Genomic DNA, 21,412 nt, shown 5'->3' on the forward strand with positions numbered 1-21,412 from the left:
TTTAAAAAGTGCTGAGTCTGAAGACTGGAGAAATGTGGGAAGACTTTTGTATGAACTCATACATAATAAGCAGCATTAGGAGAAAAATATACACAACTACAACATTGTAGTAGTTTTAATAAAAGGAATAACAAAAGCTCATGAAGATTTCTGGGAAGAGATAATAAAACATACCTCTGTGATGTCAAAGGGATGATTCTAGGACAGAATCTTGTATACAATGTTAGTTATAGTCAGATGTTTTTTGCTTAACTGCTTTTTTGTTGCAAAGGAAAGTTCATTCTGTAGTGGGGGTGGGAAATGACTGTAATACAAAAATCAAAGGCATAAATAAAGCCTATTTAAAAAAATAAAATAAAGAAGAGCACTAAAAACTTTTTGTAGTAGTAGTGATCTGTATATAAGTAGATATTAATTGGAAAATGTCAGAACAAATCATTGGTTATAGGAATATAATGGAATATTAATGTTTCAAATGAAATAGAAATAGGAAAAAATTCAGACAAGTTTGGGATAAACTGATGCAGAACCAAAACAATTTATGTGATGACCACAATAATGTAAAGGAAAATAAAACTGGAAGAGTTCTAACTGACCAATATTGTGACAGATTATGACTTCAGAGTCTCAGAAAAGCGATGGTAGATTGTAAGATTATAAAATGAGAAATATATTTTCAGGCATAGCTAATGTGTTGATTTATTTTGATTAACTATGCTTCTTTGTTTTAAGAGCCGGCTGGGGCAGCTAGGTGGCACAGTGGATAGAGCAGGGTCCTGAATTCAGGAAGAACTGAGTTCAAATTTGACCTCAGACACTTAACAATTACTAGCTGTGTGACCCCCTAGGCAAATCACTTAACCCCAATTGCCTCACAAAAAAAAAAAAGAGAGAGGGCTTTATGGGGTACAGGAGAATCATTAGGACATTGATGTTAAAAATATAATCAATAAAACAATTTTTAAAAGTCCAGTAATAAAGGCTATCACTATAGAGAGGTGGGGGACTACTAATATTGTATACATTTTCAGATAAAGCAAGATGTGAATGTTTTCGCTTAATTACTTATCTTTTTCACGAGGCATTGTTCAATCTAGAGGAGGTGGGATAGGAAATGACTGATGTAAAGAGAAGATATGAATAAAATGTATTTTTTTTGTTTGGTTTTTGGCGGAGCAATGAGAGTTAAATGACTTGCCCAGGGTCACACAGCTAGTAAGTGTCAAGTGTCTGAGGCCGGCTTTGAACTCAGGTCCTCCTGAATCCAGGGCCAGTGCTCTATCCACTACACCACCTAGCTGCCCCTAGGTATTTGTTTTTTTGTTTGTTTTTTAGTGAGGCAATTGGGGTTAAGTGACTTGCCCAGGGTCACACAGCTAGTAAGTGTTAAGTGTCTGAGGCCGCATTTGAACCCAGGCACTCCTGACTCCAGGGCCAGCGCTTTATCCACTGCGCCACCTAGCTGCCCCCATGTATTTGTTTTCAAAGGGGAAAAAAAAAAAGAGTATGTTGGACTAGATGACTTCTAAGGTACCTTGCACCCCTGAATGTTTGAAATTTTAAAAAAAGGTCCTCTCTGTGCTCTTCTCCTTCCTCTATTTCCTTTTATTCCCCGTTTCTTTCCTTCTCTTGTTGCTTCTGTCATTGTAACACCTCCATCACTCCAGCTAGGGTCCCACGTTGCCCGAATGGCTTCCCGGAAGGGTTTCCCTAATCAAGTGCAGGACGCTTAAACTAGACCGAATGAAGAGGCGGCTGCAATTATCATATAGCATTTCTAAACAATAAAGTTTTTTGAAAGTCAAGGAGAAAAAAAAAAGCCTGCCAGTCTCCCGACAATGGCCAATCAGAACGTAGGAAGGGCCAGTGTGCCCTTTGCGTCCCGCCTCTGGGAGGCTCTCGAAGCCTCTGACGTAAAGGAGCGGAAGTGGGGGGATTCGAGAGCCGGTCATAGAGTTTTGTGGCCAGAGTGGCCACGGAGGGAGGCAGTGGTAACGGTTTCTAGCAGCTGGCGGAGGTGAGGGAGGGGTCACCCCTCTAAGTGCACGAGAAAGGCGAAGCTGACAGGTAGCCGCTGCCCTACAGAGCCTACCTTGGGGCCGCTGGGCGAGAGTCCACAGCCCCTGAGTCGGCCCCCTTAAGGGCGAGGGGAGGGGGGGAGGCGGTGGGGGGCGGGGGCGGAGCCCGGGAGAAAGCTAGAAGGGGGCGGGGGTCAAGAGTTCCAGGAGGCGAGCAGGGGGCACGTGCTTCGCACGCGCAAGCCCCTCGCCTCGAAGGAGGGGAGGAGTGGGCAGAACAGAAGGGTCCAATCGCACCCCCTTAGTGCTGCATTCCGTGGAGTGCAATTCAGTGGTGGGGCCCAGGTTGGGGCTCAAGGAATGGGAAAGAAGCCCACCATCCCGGGATGTGGGTTGCCCCCGACTTCCTGAATATTAGTTTGCCTTTTTTCCCCCTGATGGACCTCCGTTTGTAAAGTCCACAAGGCCCGAAGCCCCGATTCTTGGGGATCCCCTCCCTACCCCCAAATCCTGGTCTCATTCTGACCTGTGTTGACTGAGCACCTCAGGACCGCGAATTCCCTGTTTTGAGGTGCTTCCCCCCCCACCCATTACCCTGCAACGACTCCCCCCCCCCCCACTTTGCTCTTCTGGCTTGCTTTCAACCCCCTTCTTCCTTGCAGCTCTAAGCCTCCTGAGCCCAGTGGCCCCCCAGGCCAGTTTAGCCATGAGCTCAGAGGTGAAGGTGACAGGGCAGAACCAGGAGCAGTTCCTGCTTCTGGCCAAGTCAGCCAAAGGTGCTGCCTTGGCTACCCTCATCCACCAGGTGCTGGAGGCCCCAGGTGTCTATGTTTTCGGGGAGCTGTTGGACATGCCCAATGTCCGAGAGGTGGGTACCTGGTTTAAGGAGTCCCCGCAGACCTTCTTATGGAAACTCCATCTTGGATCCCTTCCTTTCCTTTAGATGGGAGCAGAGAATGGCTGCTAGTGACCAGTACTGTTTACCCCAAATACTTGGCTCAAAAACAAGTAGGGTTCTGTGAGATTAGGGTCAAGAGGCCTTTCAACAACAAAGGCTTCTATTGAGAAGTTAGAGATATATAAGAGAATAACTTTCATTATTATTAACAGATTCTTTTAGGGAGCTAGGCAAATAACTAACAAAAGATAAATATGGAAAGGCTTGATTCCTGTGAAAAAGTATGATGTAAGGGGCAGTGGATAGAGTGCCAGGCATGGAGTCAGGAAGACATCTTCCTGAGTTCAAATTTGGCCTCTGACATGTACAAGCTGTATGACTGTGGACAAGTCACTTAACCCTATTTGCCTCTTTCCTCATCTCTAAAATGAGTTGGAGAAGGAAATGGCAAATATCTTTGCCAAGAAAACTCCAAATGGGGTCACAAAGAGTCTGACACAACTGAACAACCAACAAACAATCCAGGGACATGAGACCTCCCAACTTTTTTTGATCCTTTGCACAGCCTGATCAGTAAAACATTTTGGGAACAAATACCGCTCCCCCCCCCCCAATTTTATCTATCTATCTATCTATCTATCTATCTATCTATCTATCTATCTATATGCATGAATTACTGTATAAACATATGCATTATGAAACATATACAAAAATAGGAATTTGAAAAGGATGAGATAAAAATGAAATATTTTGAAATTTAAATTTTTGTATACCAAAAAACTTTTTATACTTACTCTTTTTTTTTTTAAAGCTTGTTTTTTTCGGTAAGGCAATTGGGGTTAAGTGACTTGCCCAGGGTCACACAGCTAGTAAGTGTTAAGTGTCTGAGGCCAGATTTGAACTCAGGTACTCCTGAATCCAGGGCCGGTGCTTTATCCACTCCACCACCTAGCTGCCCCTATACTTACTCTTAGTGCAATGAGAGCATCCTACTTGAATATACTTACTTATTTTCAAAAAATTCCCTGTGTATGCTCTGTGTGAACTTGTAAATAATAATTTTGTTCTTAATTTATTATGGATCAGTGTAGTTATCCAAGCAAGTGAATTTCTCTTTAAATATATTTTTCTATAGAAAAATACACAATAAGTAGTGAGCATAGTAGCTTTTAATTCAAAGTCACATTTCTTTCTGTGAGCATTCACTGTATACAATACAAATATAAGCAAAAGTGAACTTTTTCTGATTTCAACCCAGGAGAACATTTTCAATATAAATACATTCCTCTTTATATGGTTCTGCTTAATGAGTGGTATATTAATTTTCTGTTCATATTTGAATATATTATGTGTGTTTTTGTATGATGAGAGTGAAGAACAGTAAAGAGGCCAGTTTAGCTGAACTATAGAGTGCAAGAAGCCAGAAAGTAATATATAATAAGTCTGGAAAAGTGAATTAGGGCCAGATTGTGAGGGGCCTTGAATGCCAAGAAAGGACTTTGTATTTGATTTATAGAGGCAGTATGGAGAGTGTGGAGTTTATTAACCAGGGAAGTGACAATGGTCAGATCTGCCTTTGGGGAAATCACTGTCAGGTTTGTGGAGAAAAGATTGGAATGGGAAGAAACATAAGTAAGTAGACTAATTAGGAGGTCATTGCAGTAAGCCAGGTAAGACTGGGGTGAAGAAGGGTTCAGATGAATGGTCTGAACTAGGGTGTTGTGTGAGTGGACAGATGGAAAAGGATTTCAGACACATAGAAATATCCTATAGAAATGACAGGATTTGACAAGTTTGACAATGTATGATAAGAGGAAGAGTCAAGGATGATAATGAGGTTGCAAACCAAGGTGATACTCTTCACAGAAACAGGGAATTTTGCAAGAGGGATGAGTCTGGACAGAAGGATAATGAGTTCTGTATTTGGACATGTTTGAGATGTCTGTGGAACATTCATTTGGTACTGCTTATTCAGTTGGTAGAGAGAGAATAAGACTGGATATATAGATCTGGGAATCCTTTGTATGGAGATCATAATTGAACCCATAATGCTTGAAAAAATATAGAGACAGAAAAATGGGCCCAGAGTGTTGGAGCACACCTGTAGTTATTGGGCATGAAATGTGTGATGAATTGGTAAAAGTGTCATAGAAGAAGCAGTTGAACAGTTAGGAGAAAAATAGAGACCAGTGCCATGAAAATTCAGAGAGGTGAAAACACGGAGGAATGGTACTCAGTAGTGCTAAATACTGCAAACAAGAAGCATTAGATTGAGGAGAGACCATTAGATTTGTCAGTTAAGAGTGGAAAGAGGGGGCAGTTAGGTGGTGCAGTGGATAAAGCACTGGTCCTGGATTCAGAAGGACCTCAGTTCAAATCTGATCTCAGACACTTGACACCTACTAGCTGTGTGACCCTGGGCAAGTCACTTAACTCTCATTGCCTCACAAAAATACAAAAAAACCAAAACCAAACAAAAAAAAGCGGGGGAAGCTAAGTGGCACAGTGGATAAAGCACCCGCCCTGGATTCAGGAGTACCTGAGTTCAAATCCAGCCTCAGACACTTTATACTTACTAGCTGTGTGACCCTGGGCAAGTCACTTAACCCCCATGGCCCTGAAAAAAAAAACAAAAGAAAAAGAAAAAAGAGTAGAAAGAGCACTTTCAATTGAGTGATGATGTTGGAAGCCAGATTAGAGGATTACAAAGAGAGTGAAAGGAAAGAAAGTATAGACACTGAGCTTTTTCTAGGAATTTAATTAGGAAAAAGAGAAGAAACATAGGATAAGTATTGTGGATAACAGGTTCCAGTAAAGATTTTGGGTTTTTTTTTTAAGGATGGGAGAGATTTGGACATGTTTGGGAGTAGTAAAAAAAGAACAAGTAGATAGGGAGAAATTAAAGTTTGGAAAAAGATGCTGATAGTGGGTTCATTCCGCTGGAGAAGTCAGGAGGGAATGTTATTGAACATATTGAAACACATTGTTATTGAACATATTGAAAATAACAGAGAGAAGTTGGCTTTGGCGAGAAGGGCAACTTCATTTCCAGAATCTGGAGCAAAAGAAAAATATGGGGAGAATGGTAACAAGGGGTTGAAAGATAAGGAGAGGGTTGTGAGATGGCAGGAAAGGAAGTTTTGGTAAACATGAAACGAGGACCTCAGGCAAGGTCGGGGAGGAGGTACTCTTGAAGAGAGGAGATTTGGAAAAACCATTATGGAGAGTGGGATAGAGATTCATTTGAAGAGTAATAAAAAGATTACCTTGCTACAAAGAGGATGCCTTTGGGGAAAAAAATAGCATAAATTTGTAGCAGATTGGGGTAGCTAGGTGGAGAAGTGGCTAAGAGCACCGGTCCTGGATTCAGGAGGACCTGAGTTCAAATTTGACTTCAGATACTTGACACTTACTAGCTGTGTGACCCTGGGCAAGTCACTTAACCCCAATTGCCTTACTTAATTAAAAAAAAAAACCAACAAACATTTGTAGAAGATCCAGTCAACATAATTGCAATTGGTTGAAAAAACTAAAATTGGGGGCAGCTAGGTGGCGCAGTGGATAGAGCACTGGCCCTGGAGTCAGGAGGACCTGAGTTCAAATCTGGCCTCAAACACTTAACATGTACTAGCTGTGTGACCCTGGGCAAGTCACTTAACCCCAATTACCTCACTGAAAAAACAACAACAACAAAAAACCTAAAATTCCTTAACCTGGAGAAGAATGTAAAAGAGGGCTTTGTCTTGTTTTGCTTGGCCCCAGAGGGAGAGTTTGGAGCAGTGGGTAAAAGCTGCAGAGAGTCATATTTAGACTGCATGTAAGGGAAATTCTCCTAACCACTGAAAATGTCTAAATGGAAATGATCACTTGTCAGAGATACAGAGGAGATTCTTATTGAGATAGAAGTTTGGAAAGCCCTTTGAATCCCTTCTACTATTGAGATTCTTTGATTGTGTTCAATAAAAAGTATCACAATAGGGGCAGCTAGGTGGTGCAGTGGATAGAGCACCCGCCCTGGAGTCAGGAGTACCCGAGTTCAAATGTGGCCTCAGACACTTGACACTTATTAGCTGTGTGACCCTGGGCAAGTCACTTAACCCCAATTGCCTCACCAAAAAACAAGATGGAGTGTCTTGTTCAAGGAACAGTAAGGAGGCCAGTGTCATGGGATTGAAAACTTCATTGTAGAGAGCAAGGTATAAGAAGACTGGAAAGATAGGAAGGTGGCAGGACTTTTAATGATGGAGGACTTTATATTTGATCCTGGAGGTGATAGGGAACCAGCCACTAGAGTTTATTGACTGGGGAGGGGTTGGGTAAGATGGTAAGACATGGTCAGATTTAGGAAGAATACTTTGGTACTGGATTGGAAGATGATTTAGAGTGTAGAAGGAGAGACCTGAGGCAGGGGGACCAACCAGTATCCTATTGCAATAATTCAGGCATGAGGTTATGGGGGCCTGTTCCAGGAAAGTGGCAGTGTCAGACAAGAGAAGGGGTTGTATACAAGAGAAGTTATGAAGGTAAAATCAGTAGGATTTGACAATAGATTGAATATGAGGAGTGAGAGAGTGAGAAGTTGAGGATGACACTTAGAGTGGAGAGACTAGGTAGATGGTGATATCCTCATTGGTGATAGTGAATTTTGGAAGTGGGGAATGATTAGGGTAGGAAACTCTAATGAGTTTTGCATTCAGTTTGAGATGTCTTAATACTTGGTTGGAGAAGGGAGTCTGGAGATTAGGGGAGAGGTTAGGCCTGAGCAAGCAGATTTGAGAATCATCAACACAGATATGAAAATTTAAACAATTGGAACTGATGAGATCACCAAGGGAAAAAATACACAATCTTGCTAAGGTCTAAATGGAATTAGAGAAGTTTGTTTTGAACAAAACTCCATTTGGAGTGGGAAGAGACTGTAGGCAAGGAGACCAATTACGAGGTCACTGCAGTCTAGATAAGAGGTGATAAAAGTGTCTAAACTAGGGTGTTTTGTGAGTGAACAGAAAGGAAAGGATTGTAGAGATGTTGTTTAGATAGAAATGACAGGATTTGGCAACTGTTTGGATATGTGGGGTTAGTGAAATTGAGGAGTCAAGAATGACAATAAGTTGGGGCGGCTAGGTGGCACAGTGGATAAAGCACTGGCCCTGGATTCAGGAGGACCTGAGTTCAAATCTGGCCTCAGACACTTGACACTTACTAGCTGTGTGACCCTGGGCAAGTCACTTAACCCCCATTGCCCCGTAAAAAAAAAAAAGAAAAGAAAAAGAAGAATGACAATAAGTTAAAGCTGCAAATTTGGTCACTGAAAGGAGGACAATACCTTCCACAGAAATAGGGATTTGGAGATAGAAGCAGGTTCCAGAGAGACCCAGTAATGGTGAATATAGAGGTGCAAGGGCCAAATGGAAGCAAGACCTGTTCTGAGATGCTCTGATTCATTAGAATAATAAAATCCCAGAATTAGAAGGGAAGAGGTTACCTAGTTCAATTCCTCTGCCAACCAAGTGTTCATCTAAGCACTGCTTGAATATATACAATGACTCACTACCTCCATACATAGTCCATTCCTTTCTTAAACATCTCTAATTAGTCCTTTGACCAAGATGGGGAGAGAATAAGTAAGAAAGGATTATCTCTATAAAAATTCTAAGGAAGCTGTGAAGATTCCTTCCTTAGTCATTCTTTGACAGTATGGCACTTTGTTGTCTCATAAGGCAAGGTTATATATATTTTGACCTATTGACCTTGTTATTATAATTAGAAAATCAACTTTGACCAGAAAATAGAAGGTTTCTTCCCTGTGATTCACATATTATCCAGAATCCTCTGGTTTTCCCAGGAATTCTTAACCAGGATTACAACCATTGAAGCAGTAACTTTCAAACACCAACATTTTAGTTAATATATTCCAGCCTATTCTTCCCCATAGCCATAGACCTACTGACCAACTCTTAGAAGAGGAAGGAAATATTGAGGTAGAGAATTGGAAGGGAAATATATTTAATTTTTGGTGCTTTGAACTTACTGCCCTCATCACATAATTTTGCCCTTGTGATCCTAGTAGGTACTCCACAGGACAAGTATTCTAGTTTTCACATACACCCTTCCCTCTCAGGTATGTCTAGGTAAGGGCTTTTGCTCTGTGGGTCAAAATGACATGTACATCTGCCCCAAATTCTCATCAGGGAAACTGGTGCACGGGTCACTACAGCTTTGTAAAGGTAAGAGTAAAAGCCCAAGGTGGTTGTCATCTGCAAGGGTTGATTGAATTCATACTGATATCTGTCTAGGTGCTGTATATCTTTAGACACAGAACATGAGAAGATCACAAGTTGGTTACTCTGCCTTTTCAGGCTAATTTTTGGTGGAGAGGATGTTGTTGCTGTCCTCTGCTGCTTGTTTTCTATAGGGTGGAACTATGAAGTTTCATTCCGCAGCCATAGCAGTAATCATTTATTGATTTGGGCTTGTACCCAACATAGAATCACAGAATTTCAGATTTGTGACTGACCTTAGAAATCATCTGTTTCACCCTATATTGAGCATGAATCTTTAAATAATTATCTACCTGCCAAAAGAACTCTAGTAATGAGAATTCACTACCGCTTAGTTGTCTATTCTACTTTTTTGAGAGTTTTGGGCAGTGTCGGGTTCTATGACATATATAAGAGAAGTGGAAAAACATGATTCCTGCTTCGTGGAATATTTGGTCTCATTGAAAGAAAAGAGATAAGCATATGAAATAACCAGAAAATAATTGTCAATTTTGACTGAATTTTATAGTCACTGCCAGTCCACTTGAGAAATATGAGATACAATGTATGCCCTTTAGGAGTATATATTTAAAGTAGTGGAAGAACAACAAACACAAAAGGAGTAATAGTAATAGTAAAAGGCAGTGTGATTCAGTACTAGAATAAGTGATACAGATAATTAGTAGGAATTCAGAGAAGGGGGAAATCAGCATGGGCTGCAGGATGACTCCAAATAGAGGATGGGAATTGAATTTAGCCTTGAAGAATAAGTAGGATGTAAATAGAAGGTAGACATTACAGGTAGAGGGGTGGGGAACACAACATAAACAAAAAGATAGGAATTCGGGTAAAGGACTTTGAAGACATTGATGAGGCTAGAGTGTTGAGTAATGGTGGAAGACAAGGTTAGATAAGTAGGGTGGGGCAGATATGAATTTAAAGCAATATGAATGTTAGCAGTTGTGGGATGACTGTTTTCTTGTGACCCTATCTCCTCTAGCTGGCAGAGAGTGACTTTGCTTCCACATTCCGACTGCTCACCGTGTTTGCTTATGGGACATATGCAGATTATTTAGGTAAGCAGAGGGTCTGGGGTGATAGGATGGGGCTATGGAGGGAGGAGGGGGATAAAGAAACATAGTATTTCTTGGGAATATCCTGATGAAAACACATTCCTAGATTACTGCTCAGTATTAAACTCCTAGGGAACGTTTATATATTATTTTGTATTCTAGATTTTTGGGTATGTGTTATCCTTTACTAGACTTTAATATCCTTGGTGGCAGAAATGTTGTCTTACCTAAACTATATCTAACCAGTGCTCAGTGCAATCCTCTGCATGAAGTAGGTATATAATAAAAGTTTGCTGAATTCAGTTGAGTTTGTTGACTAAGTGCATCAGGAGCCAGAACCTAGGCTGGCATGAGAAACTCAGGGCTTCGGCAATGGGGGATGGGAATTAGGACCTTGCTGCAGCTTTGAGATTTTAAATCCCCATTCATAAATCCTGAGTTCCAACCCCCCACTTAATAACACTGCTAACAGTGTTTTTCTTATCTTTGTGACTATAGGCAAGTCACCTTCCCTGATCATCAATTTCTTCATCTATAAAATATAATAATATTTGTACTTTCCACAAGTGGTAGTTGTGAGGATCAAATGGGAAGCTTGTTTTTTTAAAAATTCAATTTAATTTTAGAATTCTTTCCCTCTCCCCACCTATTGAGAAGGCAAGAAAAACAAAATCATATATGTATATGTGTATATGCTTATATGTGTGTATATATGTATGGTGTATAGTCATGTAAAACAATTTCCTTGTTAGTAATGCTCCAATATATAAATAAAAAGCAAGAGAAATAAAGAAATACAAGAAAATGTGCTTTGATCTTCACTCTTTAGTCCATCTGTTCTCTGGCTAAAGGTAGATAATATGGTTCATCGTGATTTCAGTTCTTTCTCCCAGATCTGTTTTCCAGGTCAGTTGTTTTTCCAATGAGATGTTTCCAATTTTCTTCTATTTATTTTTCATTTTTTAAATTTAATGTTATTGTTTTCTTTATGTCTTATGGAGTCATTACCTTCTCCTTGCCCAATTCTAATTTTTAAGAAATTTTTTCTTTGGGGAGCTTTTTTTTTTTTTAAAGTGAGGCAATTGGGGTTAAGTGACTTGCCTAGGGTCACACAGCTAGTAAGTGTTAAGTGTCTGAGGCCGGATTTGAACTCAGGTACTCCTGACTCCAGAGCCAGTGCTCAATCCACTGTGCCACCTAGCTGCCCCTTTGGTGAGCTTTTGTACCTCATTTTCTTTTTTCCTTTTTTTTTGACCAATTCTACTTTTTAAGACGTTCTTCTCAGGGAATTTTTGTACATTTTTTTGTGCTTCCTTTACCAAGCTGTTGACTCTTTTCATGATTCTCTTGCATCTATCTTTTTTTTTCTTTTATCTTTCTTCCCAATTTTTCCTCTCTCTCTTATTTTATTTTTAAAATACTTTTTGAACTCTTCCAGGAATTCTTTTTGGGCCTGATACCAATTCATATTTTCCTTTCAGGTTTTGCATATAGCTATTTTGACATTATTGTACTCTTCCAAGTTTGTGTTTTGAGCTTCCCTGTCATTATAATAACTTTCTATGGTCAGATTCTTTTTTGTTTGTTTGCTAATTTTTCCAGCCTATTTCTTGACTTAACTTTCTGTTAAAGTTAAGGCACTGTTTCTAGGGTGGAGGGGGAACTGATGCAAACTTTAGGTTTTTTGTGCGGCTGGTTTCAGAACTAATTCTGGTGACCTGTAAGTTTGCAGTTCTTCTAAGGTGGTGTAGTCTAAGAGGTGTGGTCACTGCTCTCCTGGACTGTGCTCTGGTCTGTGAGCAACCACAAGTACTCTTTTCTGCCCTGAAACTGTGACTAGGGTCTGCATTCCCCTGTGGCTTAGACTTTAGAATTCTAGTACTCCTCCTTGTCCTGGGCCTGCAACCTGGATCCTCATATGGGCAGTGCAACAAAGTCCCGTACCCAGTGCCATCAAAAGATCTCTTGTAATCTCCTTCTAACAAGTTGTCCTGCCCCCTCACTGTCTGTGGGTTGAGCTCTGGAAGTCACTTCCACCATACCTAAGGCCTATGCTGACTTTCCAGGCACAGCCTACTGCTGGCTTGCCAGGTACTACACTTGCTTGCCAATGCACTCCACTCTCACCCAGTAAAATAGACCTTTCTTGTCAACCTTCTAAGTTGTCTTGGGCTGGAAAATTGTTTCATCCTGTTCTTTTGTTGGTTCTGCTATTCCAGAATATGTTTTGATGTGTTTTTTTTTTAAATTAGTGAGGCAATTGGGGTTAAGTGACTTGCCCAGGGTCACACAGCTAGTAAGTGTTAAGTGTCTGAGGCCGGATTTGAACTCAGGTACTCCTGACTCCAGGGCCAGTGCTCTATTGATGTGTTATTTTAAAGTTGTTTGGAGGGGAATTTGAGAGAGCTTAGGCAAATCCCTGCCTTTACTCCACCACCTTGGCCCACACTAGTATCAGATTCCAGTGGGATTTTTGTTTCTCTTTTTATCAAGCTGTTAATTCTCTTTTCATATTATAGCACTCACTTGGTTTTTAAAATCATCTTTTTAGTTCCTTCATTAACTTCTAGGGGAATTGTGTCCAATATGCATTTCTCTTTGAGTCTTTTCTTGTAGGTATCTTCAAGCAATTGTCTTCTTTGTTTAAGTCTCAAGCTTCTCTGTCACTATAGTACCTCCTTATAGGACATGCTTTAAAATAATTTTTTTCTTTTGCTCTTCTAGCTGAAGCACGAAACTTGCCCCCCCTCACAGAGGCTCAAAAGAATAAACTTCGACATCTATCAGTTGTCACACTAGCTGCCAAGGTCAAGGTAGGTTGTTGCTGCAACCCTACCCCTTCATCCCCCTTCACCAGTATTTCTGGTATGATGTTTTCTGTGATCCCTCTTATAGAAAACATATTGCAGTAGGGGAATCTCTGACCCAAATGTGATTCTCATCATATAAACCCATGCAGGAGGGTAGACTTAGGACCCTGTAACTTCCCACTTCTATAGACAACATGAGGACTTAGCCTTTGTAGGATTGATGTCCTAGGCAAATAGACAGTCATGAACGGGGTAAAAAAGAAAGGTTAACCTCCCTCCCCCAACTTCTTATGGCAGTAGGTGGGGTAGATCTCTGCTCTTCCTTTCAGTTTTTGAATTGGGGATGACAGAGCAGGACAGATGGGAAATAGGTTCCTTTAGGATATTTATATTCTTTTTTTATCCTTTCTTATGATTTCAGTGTATCCCATATGCAGTGCTTCTAGAAGCACTAGCTCTACGAAATGTGCGGCAACTAGAGGACCTTGTAATTGAGGCTGTGTATGCAGACGTACTTCGAGGTTCCCTGGACCAGCGGAACCAGCGGCTTGAAGTAGACTATAGCATTGGGCGTGACATTCAGCGCCAGGACCTCAGTTCCATTGCTCAAACTCTCCAGGAATGGTGAGATTTTATCTAGAAACATAAGGACTATTTCTGTGATGGAATTTATAAAGGGGTTTGGTCCCCCAAAATAGAAAGAAGAGACTTCAGAAATGACTGACCTGGAACAAGCAAAAGAATCATGTGCATTAATGGAACTAAGACTTTGGGAGCAGGGAGATCTACCATTTTTTGCCTGACAACTACAAAGGGGATAGTATCAAGAGAGAAAAAGAGATGGCATGAAAATGTGGTTTAGACCCAAAGTCCATGAGAGGATGGTTGGGCTAAAGGTGCAGAAATAGTGCCACCTTAGGAATAACTTGTCATGAAGTTTCAATCACCTAACTCAGCCCTGAAGTCTTATTTATTCACTCTTCAAGATCTCTTTGTTGTAGCCTTCCTGAATCTCATGGATTTCTTTCCACCATATCCCTAATTCATGTTTCTTCTTTTGTATCCCCTCTGATTTCATCTTATCTCTAGGCCCCCCATATGCTTCTGCTTTCCCCTCAGTATCCCTTGCCCTGTTCCCCCTCAGTGTCTATCCCTTACTGTACCTTATCATTTCATATGTGTTCATCCCCCTGTCTCTCTTAGGGGATTTCATGGTCTCCCCTGATGATTCAGGGAGATACTGCTAAGATGTGGGACCTTGAATATCAATGCTTTAGATCCCGGAATCCAAGGTTCCCTTCAAACCAAGTCTGGGATTCGTTGACCCCAGCAATACCCCTGGAACACTTTTCCCTCTCTCTTTTTTCCTGCAGGTGTATGGGCTGTGAAGTAGTGTTGTCAGGCATCGAGGAGCAGGTGAGCCGTGCCAACCAGCATAAAGAACAACAACTGGGCCTGAAGCAGCAGATTGAGAGTGAGGTAAGCAGAGCATGAAGCAAGGAATAGGCTCTGGGGAAGGGACTGTGTATAAATAGTTCCTCTAACTTTTGTGCTCCATGTCTTGGTGTATGAAGCACAGTTAGGTTTGTACAAGAGTTTTGGGGTAGTGAATTTAGCTGTGGAAAATGGTGAGCAGAGGGCGGTGTCGGGGGCCATGATGCCAGCCTTCCTACCCCGGCAGGTGGCCAACCTGAAGAAAACCATCAAGGTAACTACAGCAGCAGCTGCTGCAGCCACATCCCAGGATCCAGAGCAACATCTGACAGAATTGAGGGAGCCTGCCCCAGGCACCAACCAGCGCCAGCCCAGCAAGAAAGCTCCGAAGGGGAAAGGGTGAGCCCACCTAATAGAAATTCCATATTGCCAGGGACTGTGGTGGCTTTCAGCCCTAGGAATCTGGCTCCTCCAATCAGTCCTGTGGGGGAGGTGTTGGAGGTCTTAGGATGGGAGGTTTCCCTTCATGATCAATCTCTCTTTTCTCCTTCTTGAACCAGGCTACGCAGCAGTGCCAAGATCTGGTCCAAATCAAACTGAAAGGACTGTCATTTCACCTTAGGGCATCTGGGGACTGACTGCCAGCCCCTTGGGAATCATGTCCTACTTCCCATTTCCCTAGGTCTGAGCCCCAGCCTCTCCCTGCCCCACCCCCATGGCTAATTTATACCTCCTTGAGAGGAGGCAAGTCTAGGCCATATTTCTCTCCCTGTCCCCATGTTGTGTATAACCCTATTTTGTGTGCATATTCTTCCCCTTCTTCAAGGCCTTTATGGGTGTGTCCTTGTCTGTATCTGTAACTGGTTGGGTGTCTGGGGTTGTGCATGTCATTTGTGTGTCCCTCTTCCAATACCTCTAGCCTTTGCATGAATGTTTCCCTCTTGCCCCTTGACTCTCTTGGGGGTATCCAAAGAGCCTTAGATTCCCTTGCCCTTTCTCTTTCCCTTGGGAATTCTGGGAGCCAGTCCTTTATCCCAGGGTTCTCCTGGGAATTCCACCCCCTGTAATCCTGGACATGCTGGGATTGTTTCCTCCTGTCACTACTTCCCCCTCAGAAGCACTGCTGCCTGACTCAACCCCAGAACCCACAGAGACTGCTGCTGCTCGAGGGAATGTTGGAAGAAGTGTCCTGCCCACCATTGGGCATCCTGGGAAGGCCCAACAGAGCCCCTCAAAGGATTATTTGTTTTTCCTTGGCAGGGTGGGATATGGATTGTATTTTTTAAAAATGTCTGTGTGAGTGTGTGTGTGTGTGTGTGTGTGTGTGTGTGTGTGTATACACAGACACAAATGACATAAATAAATCTAAGAGGATCTATCTATGACTCTCCCCAGAGTTGAGTCTCCTCTGTTTATGGAACTTTTGTAGGAGGAGAATGGTTAACTCTCGATATTAATTCTTACCAAAGACTAGTACTGCAAAAGGGTGGAGAGCCTCCAGACCAGACACTGAGGGACAATAAATTGGAGTCCAGCACAGCCTCATGGCAGTGACAGATGTATCAGAGTCCTGATCTCTAGGGGAGTCAAAAAGGAAAGAAATCTTGGTGATCTTGATGACAAAATTAGAAGGAAAAGCATTCACACGTCTTCACATCCACCTATCCCAACCCAGGCTTGTGTTAAAAAACATTGGACTAAGTGGGGAGCTCACTTCTACAAGGGAGATTGAGGACATGAAGTTGAGAGTTAAACTCTACTCCAAGCTTCTTGCTCTAGTTCTGCCTTACCTCTGCTCTTGTAGCTTCATTTTTCCCATTGAAAAGAAAGAATTCTTCAGGAGCAGGTTTGAACTGTATGATCTCCTTCCACCTATCCCCCAGTTTTCTCTTTGATCCCTATAGCTATCACCTCATCTTCCTTTCAAATTCTACCTGGAGCAAATGACCACTCTAAGTTAATGACTTGGGTTTTTTTTTTTTTTTACATCTTTTATTTTTACTTTTGTTTCTGAATGTATTTCTGTTCCCTGCATTATCCAGTGGGCCACCCCTGGTAACAAAGAATAAATAAGAAAGAGGAAAAAGGACGTTCCTCAAAATATGCCAACATATGGGGCAGCTAGGTGGCGCAGTGGATAAAGTACCGGCCCTGGATTCAGGAGTACCTGAGTTCAAATCCAGCCTCAGACACTTGACACTTACTATCTGTGTGACCCTGGGCAAGTCACTTAACCCCCATTGCCCCCCCCAAAAATATGCCAACATATTAACGACCTGACAGTATATACAAATGTTCTATAGCCATAGTCTCCCACTTCTGCCAAGAAGGGAGGGAGATGCATTTTCTCATCTCTTCTCCCAGGCCAAGCCAGCTAATTACTTGTAATAGTCTCCTAATTTCCTAATATCAGATGCCTATAAAGTATGATGACCTTATTGGTGGTGACTCTTTGGGAGCCAGATTTGGGTCCCCTACTTTCTCTTGGGGTAATCTACATTCTAGGGAAGTTGACACTCAATTACTTTTGAGGAGCTTGAGATACATGGTTTGGTCTTGGTTTGCAAAATATTTGGAGGCTATAAGGGAAAGGACATGACTGGTCTGTAAAGTGACTGGGTCCTGGTGTTTCTGGATTGTGAGCCCTAAAAAATAGCCAGAGACTCAGTTATGTCTGAATACTTTGGGGTTTTCTATGTTGGAAACCCACAACTTGAAGTGTACTTTTTCACTTCCTAAAGATGTGAAGATAGGAGGAAAAACTATAATTAATACTTGGGTCATGTATACATAAAACAAAGGAAAATTAGAAATTACTCTCAGTCTTATCCAACTCCTTTCTGCTCCCACAGTGATGGAAGAAGGGGCAGAGAGTCATAAGAATGATTGTAGGCTACAAACATGATCAACAAATCAGCATACCACATTAATATTCGCATTCTCATAAGAGATCAAATGAAACCAGAACCCAAGAGTAAAACAGGCTAAATGGAGGCATGGCTCACAAATGTTCCATGGAGATTGTGAAGGAGTTGGCAGAATGAGTTCCAAACCCAGTCCTCTTCACCTCCATATTAATCAACAAGCATTTATTTTGTATCTATTGTACTAGGTACTGGGGATGTGAAGACAGAAATGAAACAGTCTGTTCCTCTAAGAAGCTTAAGTTCTTTTGGGGAGAGATAAAATGTATTTAAGTAGACAAAAAATGTACAATAAGTACACAAAACACACAAGGTAATTTTGGGGGGTGGGAGGCTCTAGCAGTGCTAATTCCTACTTCACGTAGAATCTGGTGGCACTTGAATTGAACCTTAGTGGGATTTTTCAAGGATGGTGGGGAGAGGCTTTGGGTGGATTCCAGGCAGGGGGCATCACCTGGGCAGAGGCATGAGGATGAGGCAACGTCAGGAACACCATATTAGGTGGATTGTAGAGTTCAGAGGGGGTAATGCAGACCAAGGGTAGGTGGAGCTTGATTGTCTTGTTGATTCTCCTCCTCTTCACCTGCCATATTCAATCACTTGTCTAGTCTTGTCATTTTTACCTCCACAACCTCTTTCATATCTCTGTACCCACCCAGCCACCATCTTAAGTCGATCTTTTATTACCTCTTTGCTAAATTATTATAACAGCTTCTTAACTGGACTCCTGGTTTCTGTTCTCTCTTCTCTCCAATTATCCTCCAAACAGCTGCAAAAATAATCTTCTTAAAAGCCTTACTGCTTTACTCTCTACCTTAAGAAACTCCAGTGGCTCCCGGCTCCCTGTGGCCTCTAAGATTAAACAAACACCTCACCTAGATCATAATCTAACACTAAACCCTTTTTTCCAGGTTCACTGCCCATGATTCCCTTTCATGCGTGTTATATTCTAACCAAGTGCCCTATCTGCTATTCCCTAAACTCAGTATTGTCTCCTCATTCCATGCCTTTGCATAGATTCCCCTTTCCCCCTACACACCTACTCACCCACCTGGAATGCATTCTAGTCTTGCCTCTACCTTTTAAGAGTCCCTAGCTTCCTTCAAAGCTCAACTCATGTACAATCTTCCAGGGCATCATCTCCTTCATCCTCAAATTATTTTGAACATAGTTTACATGGAATGCTTCATTTCATAGGTTACCCCAGCATTTAATGCACAGAATAGGCTCTCAGTGAATGCTTTTGGATAGTATTGGATGTTATTGCCCAGAGAGAAAGAAACATTTCATGGGATACTTAGTAACTAGTGCAGTACTCACAGTGATATAATTAAAATGACCATACTGATGATAACTAGCTTATGTACCAACATCTGTTGTAGATGAAGAGCAAAGAAATATGAAGAGCTTTATGAGATCCTCCATAGCAAGTATATTGGAAAATATGGCTTGAGTCTGAGAATAGAGAGGCTAAGGTTTTGTAGGTTACTTAGAAGCAATGTCCATATATCATAAACATTTTCTTCCAAAAAAAAAGAGCAGTCAGGTGTTGGACATGGCAAGCACTGAAAAACAAAAAACAAAATGCCTATATCTTGACAGGAGCTGCCTGATTATTTATGTGAGCTTCACATCAGAATTAGTTTGTTCTATCACATCAACTAGAGAAAAGGTAAAAATCGATAGCAGATAAGAAGACACTATATATAACTATAACAACTTAAACTTAACTTATTCAAACAAGTTGTGAGTGCCAAAAACAGGAAATGGAAAAGAGCAAAGATACTGATCTTGGTTTCCTATAGAAGTTTAGCCAACATAAAGTAGTTGCTACACAGAGGAGGTCAAAGAATCTAGAAATTGCCTCAAATGTAAATTCTCAATCTTTTTGCCAAGGAGACATGGCAGCCAAAAGGAACACTTTTATTTTTTTGATTTAATTTTTTTCCAATGATCAAACATTCATCTTCTCCCTCCTGTCTTCCTTGGCCAACTGAAAAGAAATATAGAACCTCTGTATCATAAACCCAATCAGCAGCATATTTCCACAATGATCAAGTCCAAAAATACATTTCTCATTTTCTGTATTAGTCCATCTTCTGTCATGGAGTGGGCAGTGTACTTTATCAGTCCTCTGGAATTATGATCATTTAGTTGATCAGAGTTTTAAGTCTTTCAAAGTTGTTCTTTGTGTTTTTAAAAATTTTATTTAGAATTTAATTTTTCCAAATTACATGTAGAAACAAATTTTAACATCAATTTTTAAAAACTTTGTGTTTCAACTTCTCTTCCTCCCTCCCCCCACCCAAGAACTCAAGCAATTCAATATAAGTTATATATGAGAAGTCATGCAAAACATCTCCACATTAGCCAGGTTGTAAAAGAAAACAGATAAAAACAAAAATTCAGATTAAGGAACTATCAAAAAATGCTTCAATTTGTTTTCAGATACCATCAGTTCTTTCTCTGTAGATGGATTGCAATTTTCATAACTCCTTCAAAGTTATCTCAGATCATTGCATTGCTGAAAATAACCAAGTCATTCACAGAAGATCATCTTATAATATTGCTGTTATTTTGTATACAGTACATTTCACTCTACATCAGTTCATGTAGGTCTTTCCAAGTTTTTCTGATAAGCATCCTGCCCATAATTTTTTTTTGTTTCGGATAAAAGAACTAACAAAAAAATTATGTTTCAATCTGTATTCAGATACCGTCAGTTCTCTCTCTGTAGATGGACTGCATTTTTCATAAGACCTTCAGAGTTGTCTTGGATCATTGCATTGCTGAAAATAACCAAGTCATTCCCAGCAGATCATCTCACAATATTACTGTTATTTTGTATATTTCACTTTGCATCAGCTCATGCAGGTCTCTCTAGATTCTTTCTGATAGTATCCTGCTCATCATTTTTTAAAATAGTAAACTACATTTATATAGTACTTTAAAAAGAGATTTCCTTACAATAAACCCATGAGGTTGATTATTGCAACAACAGTAATAGATAGCATTTATATAGTACCTTAAACTTGACAAAAAATTTTCTTCACAGTATCCCAGCAAAGTACCATAAGTTTTGCAACCATCATCATCAATCATCACCCATCAATAATCATCATCATCCTCAGTCAATCCTTATCATTTTCAATCAATTCTCATCTTCATTCAATCCTCATCAATCAGTCCTCCTCCTCAATCCTTATCTTCTTCCAATATTTATAATCAATCAATCCATCATCATCATCAATTTTAATCATCTTACATTACTCTTGTCTCTGCTTCAAAATTCTTTCACAATTGCTATTGTTAACTGTTAACCTCCATCCTTCCCATGATAATTTACTCTACTTTCTATCTTCTTTTACCCTATCTCTCCTCAAAAGTGTTTTGCTTCTGACTGCCCTCTACCCTGGTCTTCCCTCCCTTCTTTCACCCCTCCCTCCTTATACTCTTCCCCTCCTACTTTCCAGTAGGGTTAGATAGATTACTCCATCCAATTGAGTGTGTATGTTATTCCCTCCTTGAGCCAACTCTGATGGGATTAAGGCCTTTGAGCTAATTCTGATGAGTGTAAGGCTCATTCACTACCCCACTTCTCCCCTATCTCTCCCCCCACTCCATAAGCCCTTTCCTGCTTCTTTCATGTGAGATTTCACCCCATTCTACCTCTCCCCTTCCCCCCTCCCCCAGTGCAATCCTCTCCCCACTCAATTTTACCCTAAAGATGTTGCCATGGGGCAGCTAGGTGACACAGTGGACAAAGCACCTGCCCTGCACCCAGGAGGACCCAAGCCCAAATCCAGCCTCAGACACAAGACACTCACCAACCCCGAGAACCCAGGCATGCCACTCAACCCCGACTACCCCACAAAAAAAAATATAAACAAAAAATAAATGCTTTACAGATATCATCCCTTCATAATCAATTCCTACCTGTGCCCTCTGTCTAAATTATTCCTATCATCTGCCCTAATACTCAGAAAGCTCTTATG

At 41.1% G+C, this 21,412-nt stretch overlaps 1 protein-coding gene across 3 annotated transcripts in view; it reads left to right on the forward strand.

Moving 5' to 3' along the window:
- The window catches only part of COPS7A (COP9 signalosome subunit 7A), a 23,118-nt gene extending 7,247 nt beyond the window's left edge, over nucleotides 1-15,871 (forward strand). Inside the window, exons 1-8 of one of the 3 annotated variants that reach the window (XM_043966850.1) lie at nucleotides 1,901-2,017; nucleotides 2,681-2,886; nucleotides 10,177-10,252; nucleotides 12,974-13,062; nucleotides 13,481-13,683; nucleotides 14,433-14,538; nucleotides 14,741-14,892; nucleotides 15,054-15,871. In XM_043966850.1, the coding sequence (XP_043822785.1) occupies nucleotides 2,725-2,886; nucleotides 10,177-10,252; nucleotides 12,974-13,062; nucleotides 13,481-13,683; nucleotides 14,433-14,538; nucleotides 14,741-14,892; nucleotides 15,054-15,093 (828 nt within the window). In that variant the 5' untranslated portion in view covers nucleotides 1,901-2,017; nucleotides 2,681-2,724 and the 3' untranslated portion in view covers nucleotides 15,094-15,871. Of the gene's footprint in view, nucleotides 1-1,900; nucleotides 2,068-2,680; nucleotides 2,887-10,176; nucleotides 10,253-12,973; nucleotides 13,063-13,480; nucleotides 13,684-14,432; nucleotides 14,539-14,740; nucleotides 14,893-15,053 lie in introns of those variants that run through there. The other 2 variants (XM_043966849.1, XM_043966851.1) reach the window with 2 other exon arrangements.
- Nucleotides 15,872-21,412: the final 5,541 nt, after the last annotated feature.

This window comes from Dromiciops gliroides, chromosome 5 (genome assembly GCF_019393635.1).
Source record: "Dromiciops gliroides isolate mDroGli1 chromosome 5, mDroGli1.pri, whole genome shotgun sequence".
Lineage (NCBI taxonomy): Eukaryota > Metazoa > Chordata > Mammalia > Microbiotheria > Microbiotheriidae > Dromiciops > Dromiciops gliroides.